This window comes from Apium graveolens, chromosome 4 (genome assembly GCF_009905375.1).
Source record: "Apium graveolens cultivar Ventura chromosome 4, ASM990537v1, whole genome shotgun sequence".
Classification (NCBI taxonomy): domain Eukaryota; kingdom Viridiplantae; phylum Streptophyta; class Magnoliopsida; order Apiales; family Apiaceae; genus Apium; species Apium graveolens.
This window is the reverse complement of record NC_133650.1, coordinates 173,389,909-173,409,300: the sequence shown is the minus strand read 5'-3', so window position 1 is coordinate 173,409,300 and position 19,392 is coordinate 173,389,909. Positions and strand designations below refer to the sequence as shown.

At 36.6% G+C, this 19,392-nt stretch overlaps 1 protein-coding gene and 1 long non-coding RNA gene across 2 annotated transcripts; one reads left to right on the top strand and one right to left on the bottom strand.

Moving 5' to 3' along the window:
- The first annotated feature begins 7,336 nt into the window (after window positions 1-7,336).
- On the top strand, window positions 7,337-8,658 carry LOC141720433 (WD repeat-containing protein LWD1). Its single transcript, XM_074522843.1, has one exon. It carries the CDS (start codon window positions 7,444-7,446, stop codon window positions 8,476-8,478), a length of 1,035 nt encoding a protein of 344 aa, XP_074378944.1. The 5' UTR covers window positions 7,337-7,443; the 3' UTR covers window positions 8,479-8,658.
- A 2,218-nt stretch (window positions 8,659-10,876) lies between these two features.
- LOC141716958 (uncharacterized) lies at window positions 10,877-11,437 on the bottom strand. The gene is made up of 3 exons (XR_012573466.1): window positions 11,300-11,437; window positions 11,105-11,183; window positions 10,877-11,013 (listed from the first exon to the last, which is right to left on the bottom strand). It is a non-coding gene; the product is annotated as an uncharacterized LOC141716958 (long non-coding RNA).
- Between the last annotated feature and the right edge of the window lie 7,955 nt (window positions 11,438-19,392).

Genomic DNA, 19,392 nt, shown 5'->3' with positions numbered 1-19,392 from the left:
GGGAGTCGACAATGGGGACAAGGAGAAAGAATATTGGGTTCTCTATTTTGATGGAGCATCAAAAACAAATTCCAGTGGAGCAGGGTTGGTTTTGCAAAGCCCTGATGGATTCTTAATTGAGTATGCCATGAAGCTAGACTTCCCAACAACAAACAATGAGGCAGAGTATGAAGCCCTGATTGCTGGCCTTGGTCTAGCTGGGACACTTAGAGTCAAAAACTTAAAGGTCCGTGGAGACTCAAAGCTGATCATATCCCAGGTAAAGGGAGAATTTGAGGCAAGGGATGATACGATGGCTAAGTATGTTCGCCTAGTAAGGGCTGTGATGACCCAATTTAATGAATGCCATGTTGAACACATTCCAAGGGAAGAAAATGCTAAAGCAGATGCGCTATCAAAGTTTGCTTCATCTGAGATTGAAGAAAGTTCAGGAAGTGTGTACTTCCGTGTTTTGAAGACACGAAGCATATATGTTAAGCTTGTGGCTCCCGTAGGCTTGGGGACGTCATGGATTGATCCCATCAAGGCTCACATTCAGACCGGTTGGTTGCCAAGCGATGCAATTGAGGCACGGAAGTTAACTGTTCGAGCACTAAGGTACTCTTTGATAGATGGGATTCTATATAAAAGATCTTTCGTGGTTCCTTACCTGAGGTGTCTCAGGCCCGATGAGGCACGCTTGGCTCTTGAAGAAGTGCATGAAGGTATTTGTGGACAACACCTGGGGGGCAGGGCCTTGGCTCATAAAATAACCCGTTTAGGCTTCTATTGGCCAGAAATGATGGCTGATGCCAAAGAATATGTGAAGAAGTGTGATCGCTGTCAGAAGCATGCACCAGTTGTTAGACAACCCCCCGAGATGCTGACCTCTATCAACTCGCCTATTCCCTTTGCCATGTGGGGGATGGATATTCTAGGGCCTTTCCCTATGGCCACGGCACAAAGGAAATTTCTGATTGTAGCCATTGATTATTTCACCAAGTGGATTGAAGCCAAACCCTTGGCCAAAATCACAACTAAGCAGGTTGCACAATTCCTGTGGGAAAACATTATGTGCCGATATGGAATTCCCCGTATCCTCGTCACTGACAATGGAACACAATTCAACAATGAGGAATTCAAGAAGTATTGTGAAGAAAATGAAATTGAGTTACGATTCACCTCTGTGGCTCACCCGCAAGCCAATGGGCAAGCAGAGGTAGCAAATCGGATAATCCTGGATGGACTAAAAAAGAGGATCGAGAAGTCAAGAAATAATTGGGTGGATGAGATACTTCCAATATTATGGGCCTATAGGACTACCTGTAGAGTCACGACAGGAGCAACTCCTTTCATGATGGCATATGGGGCGGAAGCAGTAGTTCCCGTGGAGATATCGCATTCCTCTCCAAGGATTCAGGCCTTCGATGAGAAAGAAAATGAGGAAGGGCAGAGGTTAGCCCTGGATCTAATTGATGAAGTGCGAGATGAGGCACATGCAAAGATAGTAGAATATCAGAAAAAGGCTTCATTCTATTACAACCTAAGGGTTAAAGAGAGGTTTTTTAAACAAGGAGATCTAGTCTTGAGAAAAATAGAGGCTTCTGGTGTTGGACAGAAAGGAAAGCTTGCCCCAAATTGGGAAGGGCCGTACAGAGTCAAGAGCGTTCATGGTAGAGGAACCTACAAGCTGGAAACTATGGAAGGTTTTGAAGTCCCGAGGACCTGGCACGCACAAAACCTGAAGGTTTACTATGTGTAAGATAGGAGAAGTATGATTCTCACTTGTCATTGACAAGTAGGTTTAAAAGCACCTTGAAGCTTTGCTTGCATAGGATTTTATATTCCAGTAGAATTTACATTGTCTAGTTATTGTTGATTAGGGTCGAACCCATGCTATGTAAGGTTTTGGAAAACCAGACTTCATATTAAAGAGTTTGAAATTATTTCTATCTAAGGATGTTTAAGGTTCAAATGCATATTAAGATTGTAAAGATAAAACAGAAAAAGGCAAGAAAAGCAACGTATAAAACATAACCCCGAAGGGTAACAAGTTCTGATACAAATAAAGTTCAAAAAGAAGATATACAAAAAGCTAGGCCTTGGAAGGATGAGATTCCTCAGAACCACTATCCGAAGTCTCTTCGGAAGTTTCAGTCGTTTCTTCGGACGTCTCGGTCGTCCCCTCCGAAGTCCCTGTAGAAGTTCCCTCGGCAGAAGATGATGGCTGTTGAGGCGCTGCTTTGGGAGATTCTTCCACCCTGGCCTTCTTAGCAACAGGCTCGAATTCCTCCTCGGGGGAATCTTCCTCCTCTCCATCCTTGATCATACCAGCAAGCTTTTCAGTAACACCTCCAAGCTCTGGAACCCGCACTGGGCAAGGAAAGGGCAACTGCTCAAGGACCTCGGGAAACTCATCCTGGATGGCCTCCACAGCAGCGTCCCAGCCTTCCTTATAGCTAACAGGATGAAGAAGGGCGTCATGCTCCACCATCAAGTCTTTGAATTCTTGAGTGTCCATCCAGCCATCAAAGGCTTTTTCCTTCTGCGCCTTCAAGATGACATTTTCAGCCTGGGCCGTCTCCAGGTCAGAAGTGGAAGAGGCCAATTGAGCTTCAAGGGCCTCAATTTTTTGATTGGCCTCCTCCAACTTCTTGTTGGCATCTTCCAGGCCAACCTTCCAAGCCTTGGCTTGGTGAATAGCCCCTTGAAAATGGGCGTTAGCCTGCAGGAGAAAACAGCAAAGGTTTAGAAAAGAAAGAAAAGAGAATTGTAAAAAGCATAAGTAAAGTACATACCGTCGCCAGAGCTTGGGCTCCAAACAGCTCATTCCCCTCCAAGTCCTGTTGAAGGACAAAATCTTGATAATCCACCGGGGAAATGGAATGCTTAGACCATTCCTTGGACAGGGCCGTGCTGCCCACAATTGAGTCCTTGCCCCGGATCCCCCAAGCAGGTTGAAAGTAGGCACCTGGCCTCTGCTTGGTGCGCAGAACTTGGCTGGGGCCTTCCTCATCTGGCTCCGTCGCCTGAAGAAGGAACTCCGGGAAGCGGTCACCCAGTCGAGGGTCCTTAAAGATCTTCCCGGCCCTCTTCATCCTGGTTGTCTCCAGGTCCTTCGGCTTGGTAGCCTCCTCAATCTTCTCAGCCACTGCAAGAAACAAAGTCAGTTGAAAATCAATGAAATAAAAGTGCAGGAAATAAAGGAGATAAGAAAGGGAACTTACTTTTCTTATTAACGGGCGAAAGGCCGCGTTCTACCAGGACGGTCTCCCGGATAAGGTCCCAACAATGGGAAGTGCCGTTGTCTTGCGTAAGGAGGTTGAAACCTCTAGCTTCCTCCTCAGACAAAGTTATGTCATTCGGGCTCCCGTCTACGGCCAGCCCAAAGGATGATCGAAACAGGGAGCCCCAATCTCCACCTTCCCAAATAACAAACAAAAAATCTTTCTTCCACCCCAAGTTGTTGTCAGGGATGGACTTCCCATTTACGATATGGGGGATAGTGGGGCGCTGGTTGATAGAAACCCAACCCGGACTTTTATCAGGGCTGTTTTTAAACTGAAAAATCTTCCTGAAGACAGCAACAGATGTGGGGACGTTGTGCTTGGCGCATTGCGACAGATAACACAGAATCAACCTCCAGGAATTAGGGGGAAGTTGGCAAGGGCTGATGCCCACATCAGCCAGTAGCAAAGGAATGAATGGATGAAAAGGGAGTCTAATACCTGCCCTCAGAGTATCCCTATAGACGCATAGCGCGTCCTTCTTCCACTGACAGGCCCTGTCGGCCGGACCCGCAAGAACCAGCTTAAAAGGCTCCTTGATTTTGAAGCAGCTGCTCAACTTTTCCAGCTCCTTGGGATCCCTTAAAGCACTGATATGATCGTGCGCGTCCAGATGCGCATCAGACGGATACTCGTCCCCTCGAGTGTTGATCATGTCGATTAAAGAAGTATACCTCGATCGAATAGGAAAATCATTGGACTTTCTAGCCACGTTCATCTTGGCCAAACGAGTCATTCTTTTGTCAGCCATCTGAAAAAAAGTATGAGGCACGTAAATAGGCTATCTTAAAATGGCACACAATGGAAAAATAATAAAAAGCAAAGGAAGGAATCTTACCTGAAGAAGCGCTCCTGAAAAAAGGCTTTGAGCTCCGACTTGCTGTTATTCCTCTGAGAATCTTAGCAGGAAGATGAAGAAGAAAACTAAGAAATGAGAAAGTGAGGAGTAATAGCCTTTCCTCATTCCTTTATATAAGAGGAAAAGGAAGTTGAAGGGACGAAAAGCCCATTGAGGACAAAAGCCCATAAGAAAAAGCCCAGAAAAAAGAATATTCCAGAATATTCCAAGGAATTCTAGAGCATTCTTAACAGGGTGTATTAAGCCCAGATCAATAAAAGAGGCCCAATAAGATTTGAAAAGGCCCAATAAAAGAGGCCCAATAAGATTTGAAAAGGCCCAATAAAAGAGGCCCAATAAGATTTGAAAAGGCCCAATAAAAGAGGCCCAATAAGATTTGGAAAAGCCCAATAATAGAGGCTCAGAAAAATTTAATAAGGCCCAACAAAAAAGGCTAGGCCCAAATCCAATTAGGATTTGGAAAATACAATACCCTAAATTAAAGCTGAATAAAGAAGGCTAGTGGAAGACCAGAATCCAGGTCGAAATCCAGGTCGTGAATCCTGCCCGAAATCTTTCGAGCAGACACCCGAAAATAGCGGGTAAAAAAGACCAGAATCCAGGTCGAAATCCAGGTCGTGAATCCTGCCCGAAATCTTTCGAGCAGACACCCGAAAATAGCGGGTAAAAAAGACCAGAATCCAGGTCGAATTCCAGGTCGTGAATCCTGCCCGAAATCTTTCGAGCAGACACCCGAAAATAGCTGGAATAAAGGAACTGAATTGAGGTCGAAGTTTCGACCAAGAATGAGGTCGAATAAAACCAAGCATCTTTCAGAAAATAGGGATTAAAAACCCAGGTCGAAGTTCGACTAGGATCCTGGTCGAATTCCAGGTCGTGGATCCTAGTCGAAATCCTTCGACCAGGAAGCAAGAAAACCAAAGAATTTTCGAACAGGATTCAGGTCGAAATATCGACTAGAATCCTAGTCGAAATCCTATTCGATAGGCTTATAAAAAAAAAAAAAAAAGGGGGGTTGAATTTTCGACCTCGATCCAGGTCGAATTTTCGACTAGGATCCTGGTCGAATTCCAGGTCCTAGATCCAGGTCGAAATTTCGACTAGGATCCTGGTCGAATTCCAGGTCGTGGATCCTAGTCGAATTCCTTCGACCAGGATGACAAGGCTGGCCCCATTTTTCGACTAGGATCCTGGTCGAAATTTCGACCTGGATCCTGGTCGAAAAAAGGGCTGGAAATTTGAAAATTCCAGAAAATAAGGAAAAATCCCAGAAAATTCCAGAAAATAAGGAAAAATCCCAGAAAATTAGGGAAAATTTCAGAAAATAAGGAAAAATCCCAGAAAATTAGAGAAAATTCCAGAAAATAAGGAAAAATCCCAGAAAATTCCAGAAAATTAGGGAAAAATCCCAGAAAATTAGGGAAAATCCCAGAAAATTAGGGAAAAATTCCAGAAAATAAGGCAAAAATCCCGGAAATAAGGGAAAAATTCCTGGAAATTAAGATAATTCCTGAATAAAAGGAAAAATTCGTTGTAAATGTGTAGGTCGCTCCACACTTTACGGAAAAACGAAACCCTGTAAGGGAACAAATAGACTTAACTTCTGCGAAACCTAATCAATGTTTCCCAAAAGTTGGGGGGCAAATGATAGGGATAAATAAATTATGTTTGTATAATTAAATACTGTATTAATTATACAAACTGTGGGCTGCCAGGCCCAATAAAAAGATATAAGATACTCAGACCAGAAAGGTTAAGCCTGATGGACCAGATCAGGCCTGATGGAATAAAAAAGGCCCAAAAGCCCTGATTATTAATTAATTTCGTAATTAATTAATAAGGGACAAATCAGATGTTGAAAAGAGTCCCGATAAGGATATAAATCCTTGGAGATTAGCCTCAAGGGGACCTAAAAGGATAAGGAATCAGTTTCCTACTATCTAGGACTCCAAAGTCCATTCTAATTATGAGACTTGCCCACCAAGTCTCCTATACCAAGTCCAATTCAAGGACTCCCAACATCTATATAAGGGGTCTCACCCCCACCAATCAGAACTACGTTTTTTGGCTTGATTCTCTAATTCACAGAGATACGTAGGCATCTCGTAAAGGCAGATTGAGTCACGAAACGCGAGAGCAGCCATTAAAGGCCTTGAGCTCCCGAATCTTAGTATTAAATACAGCAAGTAATAACCTTGGTTTTTTATCCATAACAATATTATAATAATTGTTTAGATATAATTTTGTAGACTATTTATATTATATTATATTTTTAATTAATTTAATTTTAAATTAAGCAATTAATTATATTTGTTTCCAATGTAATTTAATTTTTAATTAAATACTTTAAATTGTATCATATTATTAGAAATATTAAATTAAAAACATCACATACAAAAATATTAAATCTAAAAATGACATGATAATACATAAAATATAAAAATCACACGTGAATAAAAGACATAATTAAGGTTACATCACAAAAAAGCATTAAATTCAAACGTTACAATAACAAAAATTAACGATTATTGGCGAAATGAGAAATATGCTCAATCAAGTCATTTTGTAGTTGACGATGTGCTCGTTTATCACGCATCTGTATAGTGTTCTGAATATACGTTTCATACGCGATAAAAGGTTCTTCGCCTAACTTTGGTTGTGATATGCCATTTGTTGCATCATCATAAATTGGTAGGGCACAAAATTGAGTGGCGTACGTGTCAAATGGTGGTTGAGAATTATAATTAAAATTTTGTGGATTTGAAAAATAAGGATTTGGATATGGATATGGATATGAAAATTGAGAGTTTGGGTTTTGAGAATTTGGAGGTGGGGGATTATTTGGATTCATTTTTTTGGAGAGAAAATTTTGATTTTTTATGAAGTAAAAATTATGAATTGTGAGCTGATTATTTATAGGAAAAAAATATAACCGTTTAATATATACGTTAGAAATGTAACGTTCATATGGCAGCAACAGATTGAATGAATTGATAAAATATTACTAACGTAAACTTAAAAAACAAAAGCAGGTATTATATTATATAAAGTGGCAGAGTTGATCATGGTCAGATGATTGGCTGTGCCCGTTTGTGTGGATGTGCTCCAACGCATGAAATGTAAACTGGCCAGCCCATTTTTTTTTCTCGTGTTCCAATGCACCCAAATGGGCTGCTCTTAGTGCCCATCCTTCCCATTTTGAACGTGATAACAATAAATAAAGTGTAGTAAAAAAATACAGAAGCCACTGTTTCATTTTATCCCAGACTATACAAAGCCTATACAACATACACACATTTTAGTTAGTTTGAAAAGGCGATGGTAGCAAGCAGCGAGCAAAACCAAGAAAACTCCGACGACCAACAACGCCGCTCCGAGATCTACACCTACGAAGCCCCATGGCACGTCTACGCTATGAACTGGAGCGTCCGTCGCGACAAAACCTACCGTCTCGCCATTTCTAGTCTTCTCGAACACTACCACAACCGTGTCGAAATCGTTCAACTCGACGACATCAACGGCGAGATCAAACCCGACCCGAATCTCTCTTTCGAACACCCCTACCCACCCACCAAAACCATTTTCATTCCCGACAAAGAATGTCAGAAGCCCGATCTTTTCGCTACTTCGAGTGACTTTTTAAGGATCTGGCAGATCAATTCTGACTCGGTCGAGTTGAAATCGGTGTTGAATAATAATAGGAACAGTGAGTTTTGTGGGCCCCTTACTTCTTTTGATTGGAATGAAGCCGAGCCTCGTCGGGTCGGGTCGAGTAGTATTGATACTACTTGTACGATTTGGGATGTGGAGAGGGAATGTGTGGATACGCAATTGATTGCGCATGATAAAGAGGTTTATGATATTGCTTGGGGTGGTGTGGGTGTTTTTGCTTCTGTTTCGGCGGATGGGTCGGTTAGGGTTTTTGATTTGAGGGATAAGGAGCATTCTACCATCATTTACGAGAGTTCCGAGCCAGATACGCCTTTAGTTAGATTAGGTTGGAATAAGCAGGATCCTAGGTATATGGCTACTATTATTATGGATAGTGCTAAGGTTGTGGTTCTTGATATTAGGTTTCCGACATTGCCTGTTGTGGAGTTGCAAAGGCATCAGGCTAGTGCCAATGCAATTGCGTGGGCACCACATAGTAGTTGTCATATTTGTACTGCCGGGGATGATTCACAGGCGTTGATTTGGGATCTTTCGACTATGGGGCAGCCGGTGGAAGGTGGGTTGGATCCCATTTTGGCCTATACGGCTGGAGCGGAGATTGAGCAGTTGCAGTGGTCTTCGTCGCAGCCGGATTGGGTTGCTATTGCGTTTTCCAATAAGCTTCAGATTCTGAGGGTATGATGCTACTGCATTGTGTTGTTGATTAATTACTTCCTTTTTAGTTTTTGTTACTTGTATGTGGGCGTGGTTGGTTGTCCTTTTTATTTTTACTTTTTAGTTTTGTGCTTTGGAGAAATGAATAATGATGAACTACTGTTGTTGGCCAGTTGTTTGATGTTAGTTTATCTGTGTCTTCCTGTACATTATAGGTTACCTTTTTAGTTCTCCTTGAATAGTGTTTTGCATCTAATGTGGTCATGTGAAAGTGATACTTCCATTTTTGCTCCTTCCTGGTTAGTCCTACTGTAAATGCACAATAGATGTTAATCTGAAATCACTTTTTGGATCTGAAACATTCGATCCACAATATAATTATGAGAAAATGGACGGTGCATTGCCATGATATGCTTTTTGTTCATTTGGAATGACTTTTAATTGGTCTCCCCCCACAGCTTATTAACTAAAATTAGTGGACTCTATGGTTGTCATGATGCCAAGTCCTCGGGCTAGTTGACTAGTCATGGACTTGTCGACCAATATATATATATATATATAGTTATAATTAAATATAATATCATGTATGTATATGTATTATATAATTTAGGCTTCTAAATTCCAGGTTTTTAACATCTACCAACATATTGTATTTTATATCAATGGACGAGGACTTGTTAAAACTTACACGTTACAACTTTGTTATTCACTGTAATTACAGTTAAAACTTAGTCTTACATGTAAATAAGTGCTGAAAAGCTTACAACTTTCAAATCCATACATGCATGATACATACATGTATATACACATACAAATTCGTGTATACATACATAATATATATGTATAGTTATAAAATTATGTCATTTTATACTTAAACTATTGTACATATATGTACATAACTATACATATACATATGAAAGAAGAAGAAGATAAATTAGGGTTGAAGAAGATCTGGAAAGTGGAAAAGATCAGAAGCAGGACTAAATTGTCTGTTAAAAATGGATTAAAACCGGGTTTGGGTCTTTAAAATAAACCAGTCGATGACCCAGAACGAACAGTCGCCCAGTCGACCAGTCAGTCGACTAGTCGCCTGAAATATCCAATTTTCTCCAGTTGACAAGTTTAGTCGACTTCTCAATCTCAACTGCGACGACTGTTCGAGCGCCGTGACACCATGCGACTAGTCGAGCGCCTGGGACAACCATGGTGAACTCTAAGCCGGCCATATCTTATTTTTATCTGGTAAAGAATGTGGGGGATCGTCAAAGTAACTGACCTTTAGTTGATAGGATTTAACAGATCATCTCATTTGGCTTTTATGTAACAAAATTATTTTTCAACACAACCTAGAGGCCACCTTTTTCACTTCATAAGTTTTTACTTTGGGAGTCAACTATAAGAGGGCCAAATCGCCATTGTTTTGGCCAACTGAAACTCCCATGGGGAAGAACTGACAAGTGTTTATTTTCGATAGAAAAATAGAGATTGAAGAGAATGTTAGGGTTTTTTTTCGAAATTAAGTTGAAGGTTAGTGTTAATTTTGTTTGTATTTTTTTTTAAATAAATAGATTACCATCAACTTTTCTTGATAACTGCTAAGTTTTAAAAAGATCTGTAACGGAAAGCATTCCTAATAAGTATTTGTGGTGGTTACTTATATCCTTTAAAAACAATTGACAAACATGCAATTGCAGCACTAAATTCAAATCTTAATACAACCTGATGTATGGTTTAATGGGAATGACATGAACGGACTGAAATAATTATTCTCCATATTATGTTGGGAGATTAGTACATATTATAGACGGAAACCTCTAACGAGTATCTCAAATCATAACTATTAAATTTGGCCAAGGAAAAAATAAAAAATGAAAAAAGAATTTGGCCAAAGGTTTTGTTACATGTGGTGTCACTACATTACCTGGCATCCAACACTGTTTTCATCACTGAAATAGTCCCCGGCCCTTGTTAGTGGTACCTGGTATAGTGTCTGACATGCGACCCTGCTGTCATACAGTTCCTGACTGTAAGGATACATCGTGCAATAAGGTAGTATTATTGGGCGAGGTTCTACCATGTAGTAATACTGCCTGTTTGTTTCTGTTGTGAGTTTACCGGAGCCATGAACTATACTTGGGTTTGTTGTGTAAATGGCCTCTAACTTTTGAGAAACTGGACTTTCGGATTTCGTTAACCCTGTGCTGGAAGTATTTTCCATGCAGTCGTCGTTCATTTTCCATGCTGTGTTATTGCGTCCCTCCTTGCCATCTGCACTGTGGATGATATTGTCAGTGCAGGTTGCTTGTGCCTCTGTGTCTTTTTTTTGTTTAGTGTCAGGTGTGGTTCTTTCTTTTTGATTCTCCACAAGTAGGATTTTTTCTTTTTGATCCTCCAAAAGTAGTGACTTCACATCCTTTTCACCTTCCTCTCGATGAGTATTGTAGCTCCATATTTCTGCATGCTTTCCAGATCTCAGTAGCTTCTTGATTAATACTTGTGGCTCCACATTGCCCAAGACTGTTATCTTGGGCGCTAGAGGATCAAGTTCAGTCTTGTAAACCCCTGGTGTTTTAGAAAACAATAGAATAGTTAGATATGTAGAGGAATATATCTTCCAAAGAAAAGGGGTTTAATAACCATCAAACTACTATACCTTCCATTCTACATAAGACCTTCTTGACTTTCTTCTTACAACCATCACAGCAGTGAATAAAAACTTTTAGTTCAACTTTCTGGAAGCAAAAAAGCAAATATCACGCAGTGTTGTTTAGAGAAGCTGTTCAAGTACATACATTCATAATTTGGCAACACAACTAAAGATTGTGAGAATGAATATCATTTGCTTTACCTTCATATCAACTTCTTTGCAACCTGTGCAATTTTCCTGTTATTATTTTGGGAGGCCGACACCCTGAACAGAACTTCCGTGGAGAGAGGTCCAAGGAGAGCCTACTTTCCACCAGTATTGGAATTGGGAACAGCTCCGACGGCCTTAACAAAGTTTAAGAGAGGTTAGAGGGAGCTACTTGGCACTAGTAGTTAGAACATTTGATAGGTACTTATAGTATCTAATTGATATTGACCGAGGACCCAAGGAAAATAAGGTTCAAATGAAAAAGTGGCGATTTTGCTCCATGGCTTTTCCTTTCCTATATTGTATTATTATATATGCATGTGCCATCTTTGTTGTGCTTTTTTATTCCACGGACAGCTTCCAATCATGTAAAAGGAAAAAAATGTATTTTGTTTCAAAATTTTATGTAACACTATATTATTGTTATAAATATTTATACACGAAATTGTGCTTTTATTATTTAGTATTACTTTCAAATATATACACATTCGCTCCATAATCTTTTTCAGGAACACCCCCTCTTTATATTATAATATTAAGGATAAAACATTAAAAATTTGGTTGTTTGTATTTGATCACTCAATATAGTGAGATTAAACTTAAACTGATGAGAACCGTTAAATATAATCTTAAAAATTATGAAGTATACAATTCGAATCCTATCATCAATATGTTAAAATTAAAATTTATTATATATAATGATAAAAATAACCGTGGTGTATTGTAAAATTATTATAATAGGGGTAAAAGGTTCGAATCCTAATAATAATATATTAAAATTATATTTTATAATATATAATAATAAAAATAACCGTGAATTAAACGGGTTACGTAATATTATTATTTAATTAATCAATGAATAACAAATATGGTTTACTGACAGAAAGTTGCAATCTTGATTTCTGCGACTGTAAAGCCTAAGAGCATCTTTAGCATGTAAGAACTCTAGTTAAAAATGTGTCAAATATATCAAAGATAATTATTATAGATATTATGTAAAAAATTGTCCTCTCCAATGATCATTCTCATTAGCTATAATTTTAGACTTTTTGACTACATTTGTCGAATTTATATAGATTTGTAGTGAAATTACACATCACATCATTTAATATCATAATAAAATAAAAACATTTTATTTATAATAACTTGAAATAATAGCAACATAATATTTTTAAAAAATAGTCAATTTTATTTCACCGGAGTAAATTCGCTTACAAATTCAACAAATTTTAAACAATTATTATTTTATCTAATTATTTTAGTTAACGCTCTAATGCAATGTGAAAAAGTGTAAAACAGTTGGGGTAAAATTTTGAGAACGATCCTGCAAGTTTTTTCTACATTGCGGTTTTGCAAATGTTGCAAGTTTCTTCTGTCGCGCTTTTGGGCTATGTATATAATATGTAATCACAATTTTGCAGGATTCTGTTAGCTGTTGATAAATATATAGAGTACAATGATTGTATAGTTTTAAATTTGTACAGCAGCTCACTCTAGCCTTTTAGGAAATGTAATTCTCAAGGCTTTGTATTTGTATTTGTATTTGTGAGATACTAGTACATTTTAGTTGTCACATCTATTTGCCGGGGAAAAGGGAGATATCGAGAATAAGAACCTACAGGTGGATTTTGAATTATCTAAATTGTATTGAAAATCGTTGGTTTTATAATAGTTTTTCAATTTCAACGGACGAAAAAATTCATCTGATCAAATCTATACTAATTGTTGTGATTGAGCAGTTTCTTTTTCTGACGTTGTACGAATCTATATACTGAAATACTCCCTCTGCTCCATTTATATATGACTTTTGACTCTTTTCACATATTTTTAAGAGTTTTGAAAATATATTTAGAATTAATATTTTTTAAATACTTTCGAATTAAAATTTAGCATATATATTTTAATTTAGAAAAAGAAAAAAATTAAAATAATATTTCAATTATACATTCAAAACACATTAAGTTATATGTAAAAAGTCAAACGACCTATATTGTGGAACACAAGGAGTATGTCAGCGAACAAGTGCTAATACTGAGTTATTTTAAAAGAACGTTAAAAATAATTTTTTTTGGGTGCAAATAGCTGAAAATACTCATTCAATCGGTGGATGACTGAAAATATCGTTTGGGATATGCATTTGCCATTTGGGTATCCTATTTTGTACTATATACGCATTTGCCAAAAAATACGTATCTCAATAGTATTACCCAAACTCAAAATATGTATTTTTAGTAATTTTTTGATATATCAAATTCTCAAATATGGATTACATAACAAAAATGGTATTTTCGTTCATATATTTTGAAAATGGATAATTTGAGCAATTTTTACCAAAAAATATGTATTTTTCACTATCAGCCAGTTATATTTTGTTTAAAAGATTTAAGTTAAGATAGCTTTAGCAAACAAGTCTCCCGGAAGACGATCCAGCATTTTGTTGCGCAATTTAGGGTCATATTTCCAGAAGATTGGGTCATGGGATGTAAAGTTTGGTTCAGGTTTGATAAAAAACCAATATTATAACAAAGATTGTTTTAATCAAAATCGAACCAGTACTGAACCAAGTGATCAAAAAATTAAAAATCAAATCCGAGCAACCGATTTTCGGTTCGATTTGGGTTTGAACCAAAATTAAAAAATATATAGAAATTACCAAAAAAATATCTAAAAAAGAAATTCGTTAACGAGTCTTTTTATTGAAAATTAAATATCGTCATTTTGCTGCAACCATATACTAAAATAGTTTGATTAAATTTAGCAATTATATCTGTTATGGATAATACTTAATTATTTTACTCGACCATCTTTCCTATTTTACGTTGTTTCGTTTCAAGTCACTAGATCAAGCATGTAACTAATTATTAATCCATTCAAATTATTTAAAATCTAGTTATTCAATCAAATTAAATTATCATATGACAATTTCTTATTTTCATACAAGTATTATGTAAATATTTATTGATTGTATATTAATTTTAATATATTGGGTTCAGTTGTGTTTGAGTTTGGATTTGGTTCAAATCAGGTTTCATTAATTCTATTCGGGTATAGTTTTGCTTTAGTTCGCGTAATAATCAAACCTGAACCAAATTCAGTCAGTTTTAGAAAATAAAAACCAAAATCACAATCAAACCTAAAAAGCCAGGTTCGATAATATCCGTTCGATTCGGTCAAAAATCTATCTGATCGAAAAATTATCATTCATAGCTGCAATATTTCTGTTTGTTTGATTCTTTTTTTTTTTTTACAAATCTGAGTAAATGAAGTAAATATATACTAAAACTATTATAAAAGTACTTTTCATTGGTATGTTGCTGATTACAATATAATTTTAAATACAAAAACCTAAAACACAATTTACCGGATCACATTTGCGCATGTATAATAACACATACATGATTTTTTCTATGGTGTATCAAATATATTAGACATAAATGTAAAAAAAACTGATTTATATAATAATAAAAGTACTTAAAGTTATTACAAATTTACAATTGTTTTAGACTAGTTTTCATATTTTAATAACTATCAATAATATTGCTCATCTTAACATTCAAAAACAAATCTCTCTCTTAATAAGTAATCAAGCAATCGTTCAATATTTGATCTTCCATATAATTGCGTAATTTAGCATTTACTTTTGTCATTCCAGAAAACACTCTCCCAACACTTGCAGTTGCAATAAGAAGAATCAACACTAACTGCAAGTATACACTTTCATGAGTCATAGACTTTCCTGTCTCAACAAGTTTTACCGAAAGCTCTGCAAATTTTTAAATCCCCAAACCTCTCATCTTTTCTAATAGAAACAATAAAAATTTTCAAGAAAATGCTCGAAGAGTAGCAATTCAGTTTTGAAAACTCATTTGGATAAAATTCAACAAGTTAGGTTAATTTACTTTTATCAAAAACAGCAAATCAATTTGCAAGATTAAAGGAAGACATACAATTTAATAATTCCTTACTAACATCCGGAAATCGATTTTTAAGTTCTTACAATTGCAGATCATTAACAGTTAGAAAAACTTCAACTTGAAAATGATGAAAATTTGTTTTTTACGGGCTCTTTCCTCCATACACCCTTCTTCCCGGGATAGTATAATTTGCCTTCATATTTGGAACTTCAATAGTTCAACTCCATATTTAACGAGAAAAGAAGAGAATTTTTCCATATAAAAATTCCATCCTTCATCTCGCATCTTCTGTAAAATTGTATTAGTTATGTCAACCATAATTATTGCATTTGTAATGTCCTTGTTAGGTCTGTAATCAACTGTACGGGGGGGGGGGGGGGAGGGGGGGTGAATACAGTTTATGCAAAAAAATTGATAAAATTTTTATAGAATCAACAATTTTTATATTAACAGATAAAAACTAATTACAAAAGTAGTCTCTCAAAGGATGAAAAATTATCCTTGAGAGCTGCTAGGTTATGTGAATGATATAACAATGTACGCAATGCTTAAAGCATAACCTAATATGTGCTTTATATAGAGCACAATTACACAGTCAATAAGGAATCATATTCTATTACAATAAGGAAACCTATTACATATCCACGTATGATTGCTTCTGAGATAAAGACCTTCACCGCCTTGAATTTCTGGTTTCCTTTTCCTTCTCGAATATCTACTGAAGTGACAAATCCTGATGACATCAATTGCTGATCATCAAGTACTGATATAAGTACTGATGGCGTCACTCTTCAGTAAATACTGATTTAAGTTCTGATAAGAACTTCTGATAATTTATGTCGTGATATCATCAATTATATCTAAAAATCTCCCCCAACTTGTGCATTATGAAGATATGTACAAGTTCCAATTGATGATGTCAAAAATATCTAAATGCAGAAATCAAGTAAACATATTCATTCTTACTTCAGTGAATATCAAAGTTTACTCTTCATTCTGAACTCTAACACGGTCTGGAAAATCTTCCAGAAACTTCCTCAACAGATTTTCTTGCATTACATCCAAATACCATTGCATCCTCTATTTGTGTTCTTTCAGTTCATCTGTTGATTCATCATTCTGATATATGGCAGCCCTGAGGTCATGTACCTTTGAATTTCCAAGAGATAGATCATCCAGTTCCAGAAACCCAATCTTCTTTCCAACGCGATTAAAAGTTAAGACTTTACTCCCTAGACTCATTTCTATCTTGGCTCCTCCAATAGGCATATCAACAACATATTCAGTTTGATCAATGTACTTTGGAATGTAGTTATATTTTCTAAGGCATTCCTCTCTGCTTTAACTGTATCAGGTTCTTTATGAATGTATGCCATCTGGCAGTTACATAATTAGTTACCTTGAGAATTATAGCAATAAGTTCCAATTCCTGCCATGGTTTGTCTCTTAACTGTTCTTGATTCAACCTTAAGCTTCTCCCAGACTCCAAAAAATAGATTATTTTCTCTTCAGCAAGATCAATAAAAATTTGAACTGATATGATCTTCTGTAAGTCTTCAAGCATCACATTGTCTCCAATTTCTGTCAGATTAACATGCTTCCTTAAACTCAAAGCATTACCTACAGATGGATCAACATTTAACCTTCCCAGACCACTTGTGATTCCAGGTTTTCTAGAATGAAAACTTCCACTGTAAATCTTCTTTAATGTTTCAGAAGAATCTCTTCTAGGTGCATGTTTCTTACTTCCCCATAGTAGCTTATTCTTCTCTTCAAAAGTGAGTTCTGGCTTATCAGAGACTTTGTTTTCAAAATCAAGATTTGATAAATTACCTTGAACTGGGTTTGAAGAATCAACAACATGAGTAGTATCAGAGGTTGTGATTGGTTGAATAACAGCTACTTCTTCTTCATTAACTTGATCAATGTTAGAGGTTAACTTCAGTTTTTCAGCTAAGTCAGCTCCATGAATCTTCCTTCTTTGATGAGCTTGACTGACTTTTTCTTCTTCAGCAATTTCATCAGTATCAATACATTGAACAACTGTATAGATTGGATCTATCAGTTTTTATGGTTTAGTTACCTTAGATACTGATTTTTTCTTAGCAACAACTTTGGCTTTAGGCTTTGAAGGCTTGGACTTATCTCCTATTTTCTCTTTCCCTTTATGACTCCTGTCAGCAGTTAAGATAACTTGAGACCTAAGAGATCTTTCAGCCTCTGCCTGACTCACCTTCCTAATGACTACCCTTTTGGTTGGTTTGTTAGAAGGATCATCTTCATATGGATCTTGAAAGATAACAGCAGTATCAGTATTTGCTATCTTCGTGGAATTCTTGAAATCTTCCTCCATTTGCCTTAGCTATTCTAGATCAAATCCAAGATTTTCTTTCTCAAAGATTCTTCTACTCACCTCAGAGTCAAATGCTTGAATCTTTGGATCCTTGTAAAATAGAGTTTTCTTTCTATCTTTTACTTTCAGAGTTTGAAGATACTGACTTGCTTCTGCACCAGCTTCCATCTCCAAAATACCTTGGTCTTCATCAACAGTTGTGACTTTTAAAGTTTGTTGAGTTATTGTAGTCACAGTCAGTTCTTTAGATTTAAATCTTCTTTCACATCTACTACTTTCTCCACTTTGTCTAGACTGAGACCTAGTGATTGCTTTTGATGAACTTCTAGTTCCAACTAGCTCTTCACCTCTACTCCTTACATTGTCCTTTTGTCCCCCCTTATTACCTCCATCAGAATTTTCATCATCAGTATTTGTTAGGAATATATTGTGTACTTGATGATAACTTGAAAAAACACTTAGTAGATTCTATTTAAGTGAAATTGTAACTTTCAACGGATGATCATTTCAACATCTGTTGAAAGAGTAACTTATGTAATAATGAGTTTAGTAGCACATTCCTGCATATCAAAATGGCTTAGTGAAATAGATGTTATAGAATGTATAGGTCATGTTAACTACTAGACTGATATGCAAGATATGATGGTTAACTGTAAATATTAGATGCCTTGTAATCTTGTATAAATGAAATATAGTTAACTGCCAAAGAGGCAGTCTCAACGGATGATTCATAAAGTTTCAACGGATGATCAACTTAAGTCTCGACGGATGATTAATCTGAGTTTCAACGGATGATCAGATTCAAAAGAGCAGTTGATAGTGACTTGACAGTCACATGCGTTGGTTGTATGTAAATAGAATGTGGCAGCCTAATTCAGGTTTTAGAGAACAAAGAAGCATTTCCATTTCCATGCTAATTGAAGATATTCAAAGATGCTGGAAAGAGAAGTGAAGAAGCATGAAGTTAGACTAGAAATAATTTGTCTTATTTTTTTTTGTCTTCTTATCATGTAACTTGGTGATATATAAACCAAGAGTAGCATGTTGAATAATATCCAAGTTAGCAAGCAATTTACCATAGAAATAGATAAGGCAGAATTTGTAAATAATTTCTCTGGATTTTGTAGATTCAACTTATAAGCAGCTGTGTACAATTTTGTAACAGAGATTTCTCTACTTAATATATATCTCTGGTGGAAAAGTTCAATCCACCAGAAAGTTTTTAAGTACTTGTATTTAAATACTTTATGTTTTGATTTCTATACTTCTTTTATTCCGCACTATTGCTAAATCAAGCACAACTATATATACTTATTGAAGAACTGTTCTTAAAAATTGAAAAAGAAGCCAGAATTACATTCAACCCCCCCTTCTGTAATTATTTTTTAGATTGTTTGGGAATAAAAATTGGTATCAGAGCAAGCACTTGAAGAACAAAGAGTTTGAAGATCACAACAACTAACAAGATTAGCAGAAAAGATGTTGGAGTAAAGATTCTATTTCTGGACAAAGACAACTATCACCATTGGAAGGTGGAAATGCACCCGCATCTCCTATCTCAAGATGAATCATATGTGGACTGCATTGAGAAAGGTCCACATGTCCCTATGAGAGCTGCTACAGGAAATGAAGCATTTGTCCTAAAGCCTAGAGCAGAATGGTCTGATCCTGATATTGAACAAGTTCATAAGGATAAAAAGGCCATGAACATTTTATTCAATGGTGTTGATGGTGACATGTTTGACAACATCATAAACTGCAAAACTGCTAAGGATGTCTGGGACACAATTCAAGTTATATGTGATGGAACTGAGCAGGTA

Excerpts from the sequence above, each read along its gene's own strand:
- LOC141720433 (XM_074522843.1), top strand. The coding sequence starts at position 7,444 with ATGGTAGCAAGCAGCGAGCAAAACCAAGAAAACTCCGACGACCAACAA.